This window comes from Ammodytes marinus (genome assembly GCF_949987685.1).
Source record: "Ammodytes marinus genome assembly, chromosome: 19".
Taxonomy (NCBI): Eukaryota; Metazoa; Chordata; class Actinopteri; order Uranoscopiformes; family Ammodytidae; genus Ammodytes; species Ammodytes marinus.
The window spans coordinates 1,956,777-1,966,686 of record NC_137223.1 but is presented as its reverse complement, the minus strand read 5'-3'; the positions used below and the strand labels follow the sequence as shown (position 1 = coordinate 1,966,686).

The window sequence follows — 9,910 nt, the reverse complement described above, 5'->3', positions numbered from 1 at the left end:
AAAGGCATTTTGTGTGTGTGTGTGTGTGTGTGTGTGCGTGTGTGTTTATGTGTACGTGTGTGTGTGCATGTGTGTGTGTTGAGTAATTGAGGACAGGCCACAGTAATGTGATAGACTGATGGGATCACCTAGCTCCTAATTGGTCTCACTATCCTAAGTAAGTGTATGTTCTATTAGTTTCACTGAGACAAAGCACATGACTTGTGTGTCTTGATGGCTCTATTCTAGGAGCATAATACAGTAACGCCTTCATGTGTCCCCATGTAGGAAGAGCCAGCACTGCCTCACATGGTGAAGCACACACCCCCTTGTCCTATTCCCGCTCTCACTGACAAGGCAGGAGCAGAATAACTGGACGGCAGCAGTGATGTCTCTGCGTGCCTTGAACAAGCCTCCCGGGTGGGGGGTGTGCTCGGCTCTCTGTCTCCTCATTGTGTTGCATCCAGAGGTCAAAGCATACAACCTGAACACTACCACTGGGGGTGGATCCCAGTGTGGGGAGTACAGTAACCAGGTATTTACTGTGTAAACAGACCTGAAAAAAACAGGCCTTCACTTTCCCTCCAGGGATGTGTCAGCTGTTTTTAAAGGTGGTTTCACTGATTTTGGAGAAGGATTCTTGTCAAATCACTTGTCAAAAAGAAAAATCAGTGAATATCTCCATACGATCTGCTATATCAGGGGTCCCCAAACTACGGCCCGCGGCCGATTTTAAAAAGATAATGTAATATGGCCCTTTGAATTTATTATTATTTTTTTTTGCATTTCTTAGTTAACCCACTAGTGCAGGGGTGTCAAACACTGATTGATTGGCCCGTGGCACATTTTAAAAATATAATGTAATATGGCGCTTTTAATTTTTAAATAATTTAAATGCACTCATTATATTACAGAGAAATATGTCCCATAAAAGAAAATGAGCAACAAGCCCATCCCAGAGGACCCTGCATAATATTTTATTTTAAATTAATATTATTATGGAAAATCTATGCGTCCTTCTCCAATAGCTTCTAATTCATCTGATACAGTGTCTCCATTTTTTTTTTCATACAAAATTCTTCAGATTTAGCCTCTTAATTTCCCCTCTCAAAGTGCACCAGATTCATGCATTTCGCTTTAAAAACTTTAAAAAATCTCCCGGGGGGGCATACCCCCGGACCCCCCTAGGAGGGTCGGGACCTCGGCTGGATACTATTTTCACCCTGCTGGACATTGGACGCAAAGGCAGAAAACACTGGGTGTATCATTGGCATATAAACAAGAGGGGAAATGTGTCTGTTTAATGTGCAAGGAAAGTGTTGCCGTGAAGAAGGATTACAATTTACGAAGACACTATGAAACTAAACATCAGAGCAGCTACATGTCCTGATAAATGTGTTATTTTTGCAAAGTGGCCCGGCCCTTCGTAGATTTTTCTGTATGTGGCCCTCAGTGAAAAAAGTTTGGGGACCCCTGTGCTATATAATGTGCAGTGTGTTCTGAAATACAATACAGTGTTACACAGCCTAAACTAGTATGTCAACAAATGGTGTGTCAACAAAAGGGCCCGCACCATAGCTAGCAACATGCCCGTTCACAGAGCCTAGGCTGTGTATTTACACTGGATATTTACTAGTGCAAACATACTATGTACAGGTAGCGCAAACATAGCATGTACAGGTAGCCAATCATGCAAGAGATATTCACTGATTTTGTCCCCCAACATTTTTTGGGGTCAAACTCAGCGAATCTGATCTGCTACCTGAACAAAAAAAAGTTGGATGCTCATATACACCCGAAGGCTCCTAAATGGCTATGTTTACAGAGTGGCTTGGTGCAAGGCTGGGTCAGGGCCCTTTGGCGTTGGTTTCTGACACAAAAGGTCACCTTTTTAAACTTGCCTTGCCTTTAGCGATTTTATCAGATGCAGAGGGCTTATCCAATGGGACAGATTTGCAGCGTCTTTCAGCACCTGGGGTCTCGATGGCTGGAGCACTCGCTCTGAATGTCAAATATCGCCATGGTTAGTTAAAATATCACTGTCCGCTGAAACCGTATACTCCACCTTTAAGTGTACTTTTTGGAAAATCAGTATAAATGTTTTTGTTGACCTGCATTCATGAATGTATCTTTTAAGCCAATCCAGTGAATTAAATACCTGCAAAATCCAGTTATCAAGGTAAAAAACGTATAGTTTCGCAAGGTTGCACGTTGGCCATATACACTCTGGGGTTTCACAGGGATAGCTACGCTATATTGACAAAAGTTCAAATAGTTGAGGAATATATCAAGATCCATAGCATATGGCACATCCCTAATTGTAAATGAAAGAAAACAAGATGCTTTCCTTTCTATTTTTATGAATGGTATCTGAACTGAGTCTACCAGCTCTGTTTAGCTCTTTGAGCTAAATGCTTATGACCATGCTAACATGCTGATTCTGAGCAGAGTGAAGGTTTATAATGGTAATAATTATATAATATAATCATCTTAATTAATTGTGTTAGCACTTAGCATTCTAACATTTGCTAATAAACACTAAACACAAAGCCCACCGAGGCCTGTGGGAATGTCACTAGTTTTGCAGAAATGTTTTCATAAACCAAAGTGTTGAACAAATGAAAGTTTTGACCTGCTGAAGGTTCTAGATGGGAAGTTGAGGGAAAACCAAAGTGATTACAAATCATCCTGAGGAGGAATATGAATTCCTGCATCAGAAAAGCAACATAGGAGTTCACTGACACCACAAATAGTGTTGATTGAGGGAATAGGAGGAAATGTCAGAGGAAGACCAAAGTGTTCATAATCATTGAAGGTGTTTATCAAAGTACACTTAGCTTTTAAAGCTGTAATATGCGACATTTGACTAACGTTGTTGTTTTACTAGTGGCCGTAAATTTAACTGAAGGCGCTCCTGGACCAGAGTTTATTTGTATAAGGTATGAGGAAATTGGAAGTTGTTCTTCATGAAATCACCCCCATCTAACTAGTTGATGGAGAATGGGATGTGTCGGCTGGTGGCCACACTGCCTCAGCTGGACGAGCAGAAGTGCCCGGACATGTTTCGCTGTACGGACGAGGTCTCCTACTGGCTGAGTGAGAACCAGGAGAGGAAGCAGCAGATGGTGGCCCTGAAGGAGACCATCTCTGAGCTGCAGGAGGAGCTGAGGAACCACCGCCACCGCATCAGAATCCTGGAGCTGCAGGTGAGAGTAGGTTCCATATGGACTTAGCCGCCCTGGGTCAACCATCAGCTAGCAATCCTTTCAACCGCTTTGAGGAGCAGTGTGTGTGACAACAACGTGACTGCTCCTTTTCACAGGCCTTTTCTTTAGACATATGGCTACACACATGATAAAAGATTTGTTTTGCTCGTCGGGAATGTTAATGTGTGCGCTGTTCAATATAACATTTCAGAGCCAGACCTTTAAAAATAGATGTACTTCTTTTTTCTTCTGCCCAGGGCCTTTTGGTTGAAAGAGAGTCTGGAGCTAGAAGTAAATATATGATCAAACAAGCTGTGGACGTGGTTAGATTTTTGTACATGTACTTTCTTTCTATTGATCTGAAAGAAAGGAGTTAACTTTGAAGAAACATTGTGTGTTTGCAGCAATACTATGCCGTTTCTGTATTTGTGGTACAAGACAGAACATAGTTGTGTTGGCCTATACAGTTCTGCACCGTAACGTGCTCACGGACGTATTAGAACGTGGTGCTTGGTCATCAAGCTGGCTTCCGCCTCAGCATGTCCTTGACCCTAGTCATTATCGGGATTAGCCTGCTATACTCTTCCACGTGTTGCCTCATGCGTATCAGGCAGTCAGCCTATTCAAGCTCTCTCTCTCTCTCTCTCTCTCTCTCTCAGCTGGCCTGGTCAGTAGCTAAAGGTGGACGGTGGCAAGGGTCCATGTGCCGTGTGTGTTGTAGCCTACATGAGAACAGGGCAGAGGGTAGAGGGCTGCAGGGTTTTGTGGTAATGGGAGTTAGCGTTATCCAGGCTGGAAATAGAACGCATACTGAGGTACTTTACTTTACGTTTTAGAGAGGGCATGAACTTTTTGTGCTAAGGGCAGAAGGAGTCGTTGCATGTTAGGAGTTGTTATGCGTGCAGAGAGAGAAACTAGAAACGGACGTTGCTGGAGAGTTTACAGTTTTTGCCTAATGCTTAAACACTAATAGTGGTTGCTAGGCCCAAAGCATCACAACCTCTAACTTTGGTGACCATGCCCTAAACACAAGCACCAACCCTACAAACACAATAAGTGCTTTGCACTGTGTTTGAAATTCTGCAACACACTTCTTGCAAAACAATACACACAGTGTTTTACATAAGACACATTGGTCAAAAATTAAATCACCTGCAATCCTTGGGAAAACACATCTATTTAAAATACAAAACACAACTAAAATTGGAAAAACACACAGACTCACACACATGAAAAATAAAAAATAAAGCTAATATAATACCAATCAGTGTGAGCCTTAGCATTACACATAGACCTCAGGTGAGCTCAGCTCCTTTGTGAGACAGTAAGAGTCAGGGGAAGAGGACAAGAGAGAGCGGCAGGAGGACGAGGACAAAGAAGGCAACAGATGGAGACATGGTCACTATGGTGGACCATGTTATAGATCATGGCCTAACAATATAGGAGGCTGGTCTGAGAGTCCAGCCCAACAACACAATAGCTCCATAATTAGGACATTTAAACTGGATATCAGGAATATTTTTGCTGTTGCTTCTCAAAGGATGACATTGCATGTGATGTCGATGAGGCGATGTGGCCAGACGCAAACAGAAGGCGGTATCCAAAGGATTCATAATCCACTCGCCCCATTCCTTACAACACTCATTTTTTTGTACTGTAATTGTTTCAGAGTTCATAGTGACACACTGAATTGCTTGTTGAACTGCGATCCTACCTATTCGTTGTGTTTTTTTCTTTTGTTGGCCAAAACCATGAAATTGCAATATAAACTTGTTTTCTTTTCTAATTGAAAATATAGTGGATCAATCTTTCCAAAAAATTCTGCAAAAGGTTGGATACGGCACGCAAGGCGATATTTCCCCCGTTGCTTGGCAAGGGAGGACATTGCCTGTGACGTGGATGAGGTGATGTGGCCAGATGCCAACAGGAGACAGGATCCATAGCCTAAATGTCTTCCAATCATTCCCTTAGAACACTATGTTTTGTAGAACATTCTAGTTGTACCATTTATTTTTTTACTTTTGCAAAAACCTGAAATGGCAAAATAAAATAAAAAATCTGAAGCGTTTACATTTTGTTTTAATGTGTCTAGATCAACTGTAGTGGATCAATCTTTCACAAAAAATATCTGTATGAGACTTTTAAAGTCAAAAACCATCCAAAGTACTGAATACAGCTGTGTTTTGGATAAAGCACATATGTGTGTTGTTGCTGCTAGGAAAGAGTAATTCAAAAGTGCATGTGTGTATTGTTTTGATGCTAAAAACAGTTTTGAAATGGGATTGTTAGGTTTTGTTTCAAGAGTTTCATTTTGCCGTATAAGTTAAAAGTTTATCTCCATGTGCTTTGTCCTATTCGGCCTGTGTGTTAAGTTTTGACACAGTGGGCCAAAGTCTGCAACATGTGTGTAAGCATTCGGCAAAAACTGTAAGCTGGGTCTGGGTCCTGCTATACCCTGTTTTTTTTTAATGTTGCAAAATGTGTTCATTTTTAATAACAGCATACAAGTGCATTTGAAGAGAACATTTACAATTGTAATAAATAGGGCATTTGAACATGTAGCCTACCTAATGTTTCGAGTCGTGTATTCAAGTCAAATATTAGCCTATCTGCTAATCTGCACGGCAACATAGCCAAAAACTGCTACTTTTCTTTAAATTACTGAACATTTGCTAATGCTTTTGCTATTTTACATCAGTGTTCCCTGTTTTTAGCTTATTCAAATACATTATTATAACACATCCATAATGTAATTTGTAACTGACAGAAGCATTACTATGCATTGATTTAAAAAAAAAATAAGTTTATACTGTGTACAAAGTTGTTTTGGGACATTTTGTTGAGGAAAGAAGTGAATGGGTAACCACTAAAGATGGGTCAAATCAATGCTATTAAAATTTAATTTCAGTATAAAGTTGAGTATTATAAGTGGGGTTGTATGAGGGAGCTACTTATGCATTATGTTAGTCTGTTACCTTATGACCAGACGACCAGCACAGCCATTTTAAGGAGTTTGGGGGAGACGTCACTGTAGCAGACATCACAGAAAGAGAAATGTAGGGTTAGACAGTGAGACCATAAAACACTCTTTCTGCCTTTTCTCAGGCTAGGATGATCCGATTTCATTTTTTTTTGCACATTTATACTTCATAGGATCTCCGAGTTCAATACACCTTCATATTCCAACCGGTGAAGTAGGCCTTTAATGCTTACCTATAAAAAAAGAAATATCCATTCAATTGTATGTTACATTTTGGATTTTTTCCACTGCTGAGGTCTCCCCCAAACTCCTTTAAATGACTGCGCTGACCGCTATCTCCATAAGGTAACACACTAACTATGCATAAATGCCTCATACAACCCCACTTCAAAAATACTGAACTATCCCATAAATTGCGAGATACAGCTCAATTTCAAAGAGGAAAAAGGTTTCCACTTTGGAAAAATAATGTGATTAAAGTGTTTCTTACACAGACCTCAGTCGTTTCCGGTGTTTTTTTAACGTGTGCGTGCTTGTCGATTGGGTCTTTACATGTGTGGTGTCAGAGTGAAGAGAGGAACCACTTGAATATCTCCTTGGAGCAGCGTTTTCATGAATTGGAGGTTCACTATGCTGAATCCACCACCCTTCTGCACCTACAGGGCACGCTGATCCTAGATCTGCAGGTAAAGCCATTAGAAGTTGTGCTATTTCACATGCAGTATTTAAGGCATTCATTTATTTAAAGGTGCACCAAGGAACTTTAATTGTGTTGTCAATTATTGCAACCCCTTTGGACAAAAGTGTTTTTACATAGCCAACTGTTGTTCCTGAGTGAGCATGACAAATGAGAACAACATTATAAAAATAGCATTATTTGCACTGATGGTCTTGTTTGCTGTTACATGTCATTTATGAGTAAAGATGAGACTGTTTCAGAAACATAAAAAAGTTCCTCGTAGCACCTTTAAGGAACAAAACCCCCAAATGTATGTTTTTGTTGTTGATAGCTTCCCTTTTTTTCTCTGTTTAGAATCAACTCCATAATGTGACACTTACATTGGATAATGTGAAACAAGGCACAGGGTGCTCCATCAACATTGTGCATCCCAACCCACTGATGAGTGCTCAGGAAGCTCTGCACCAAGGTAGGCCTACAGTACACCCCCTCACAAACATACACTACATGCTGTCCTACATACCATGGTCTCCCAGCAGAGGGCGCCAAACTCCGACTGTTCATTTACTCTATCAGTATCCTCTCTCCCATGTTGCTCCCTCAGAGGTCCAGCATGTGGGGAACTGTCCAATAGACTGTGCTTCCATCTACTACAATGGAGTGAGGAGGTCAGGTCTCTACACCATAGTGCCATCCCACGCCGGCATGGCCGTGGAGGTCTACTGCGACATGGACACGGATGGTGAGTTACACACTCAGGGCACACAAGGGTAGAACAAGTTGGCTTAAGCTTTCGACTGAAGGTTCAGAGTTTCAATCCATTGTGTTTGCAGGCAAGCAAACTCTGCTTTGGTGTGGTTGTGACTCCAAGTAGCCTACCCCCACTCCAGATTTACTGTTGTGTGCACTGGACTAGTATTCCCTTCTTTGGCCAAATGGGAGCTAGTAGGATAACCCTTTACACATCACACATGGCATACGCTTTCCCCCCATTCCGGTGTAATTGTTATTTTTTACCTCAGGTGGCGGCTGGACGGTGATCCAGCGGCGAGTTGACGGCTCGGTGAGCTTTGACCGTAACTGGAGGGACTACAGGGAGGGCTTTGGTGACCTGAATTCAGAGTTCTGGCTGGGCAACAATCACATCCACGACCTGAGCACCCAGGGAGACTACAGCCTGCGCATCGACCTGGAGGACTGGAGCAACCAGCACAAGCACGCCCTCTACCAGAGCTTCAGGTCTGGTGGTACACAAAAAACCCTGGAGGTCATCCCCTATGTTCCCACAGCCCTATGTTTTAGGTTCAGGCATCACAGCTGGGGTGGTTAGGGTTAGGGGAACAGGGAGAGGTTAGACCAGTAATGAAACACAACCAATCAAACAAACAGACACACCATTCTCTATTATACAGTAGTTTGATTACCTAAAAATGTGGGACCAACGGGCTGTGGGAACATAAACACGCTCCCCAAAAACCACCACCATGCATTAACACGCACAGCCAACTGTCTCTCTTGCATGATTTCTTACTCTTCCTCTGTGTGTGTGTGTGTGTGTGTGTGTGTTTGTGTGTGGGTGTGTCTGCAGTGTGGAGGATGAGGAGCACCAGTACCGTCTCCACGTGTCAGGGTTCAGCGGGTCGGTGCGTGACTCTTTCAGCTGGTACCACAACAAGCAGGGCTTCAGCACGCCCGACAGCGGCAACATCTGCGCCGAGATCTCCCACGGCGGATGGTGGTACAACCAGTGCTTCTACTCCAACCTTAATGGCGTCTACTACAGGGTAAGTGTACACGGATAGCCTCCTACCATTCTCCTCACTTCAGCCTATTAAAAGCAATAAGGGTGTTAAAGGTTCAGTAAGTGATATGGTCCTTTTTAGCTAACTTCCTGTCAGTGACTAGCGGTTAGCAGTCCCCTCCCTCGTCCCTACGTCACCACCACATGAACACACAGCCGTCTTCGTCAGATAGTGCAGCGATGGAGAGCAACCAGTCATCGTTCACGGGGCACAGAGACCCGCCCCCTTTATAGCGCTCTGTCTCCTGATTGGATAAAATGAGCAGGATACTCAAAATTTTAACTGGCAATTACTACAAAGCTGAATGCCTAGGAGACCCATTTTATGAACTGTGCATACTGTTTAAGTGATTGCTGTATGAATATAGAGAGATTTTAAATGTTTATTAATAAAAAAATTATCACTTACTTCTCCTTTAACTAACTCTCCATCTAAACCTACAGGGAGGCCATTATACCCCTAGAGGCAGAGGGCCGCTGGGTCCTGATGGGATGGTTTGGTACTCCTGGAGAGACTCTGACTATTACTCCCTACGCAAAGTTACCATGATGATCAGACCACACAGCTTCAGGACACGTCTGTCACCCTGACCCACCACGTCAGTTGTCATTGTCAGGACAATGGGGGGAAAGAAATCCCACCAATGGGGGATCACACTGGCATCTAACTGGGAGACTGTATTGACGACAACTTCCTGTGACCAGTTTCCTGTCAGAGTACATCAAAACAAGGAAGTGGATGTCAATTATGTGGAGAGAGTTACCCGGAAATGGCATCTCTCTCTCTCTCTCTCTTCTGCTAATTCCGCACAACTGTTTTTCTCAAAAACTGGATTTTTTTTGTTGTGCTTCGTGTTTTTTCGAAACACAAACGTAATACTTCTTCTGTCTTTCTGGGGACAAGTACATTTTTCATTCAGTCGTCGGGGGGGAAGTGAGATCTTCCTTCATTTTCTACTTCTATTTTGTATCTTTTAGTTTGATACTTGTGACACACTTTTAGCCATCCAGCCAAAAAAGAAAAAAAGGTGCATTGGTAGGAGTGAAGGGGCTGGTCTTCTGGCAGGCAGATGACAAGAGACTGTTTATTGACTCCTCCTCCGCATATGGCGTGTGCTCATTGCATATGTATGATTATGATTCCATTCTATTTGTTTCTGAATTGCAAGACAAGTATGATTTTAATCCATTGTGTAATATTGTATTGAAACAAAAAGGGCTTTTTAATATTGTAACTCAAAACAAGTCAGGACATTAAGAACATT

The 9,910-nt window shown here is 42.4% G+C and overlaps 1 protein-coding gene across 1 annotated transcript; it reads left to right on the top strand.

Annotated features, from left to right (window-relative positions):
• Window positions 1-367: 367 nt before the first annotated feature.
• Window positions 368-9,236, top strand: LOC307265884 (angiopoietin-related protein 2; the record flags this gene model as incomplete). The annotated part of the gene is made up of 8 exons (XM_080047711.1): window positions 368-514; window positions 2,970-3,185; window positions 6,732-6,851; window positions 7,199-7,313; window positions 7,449-7,586; window positions 7,867-8,083; window positions 8,433-8,628; window positions 9,090-9,236. 8 exons carry the CDS (start codon window positions 368-370, stop codon window positions 9,234-9,236), a joined length of 1,296 nt encoding a protein of 431 aa, XP_079903837.1.
• Between the last annotated feature and the right edge of the window lie 674 nt (window positions 9,237-9,910).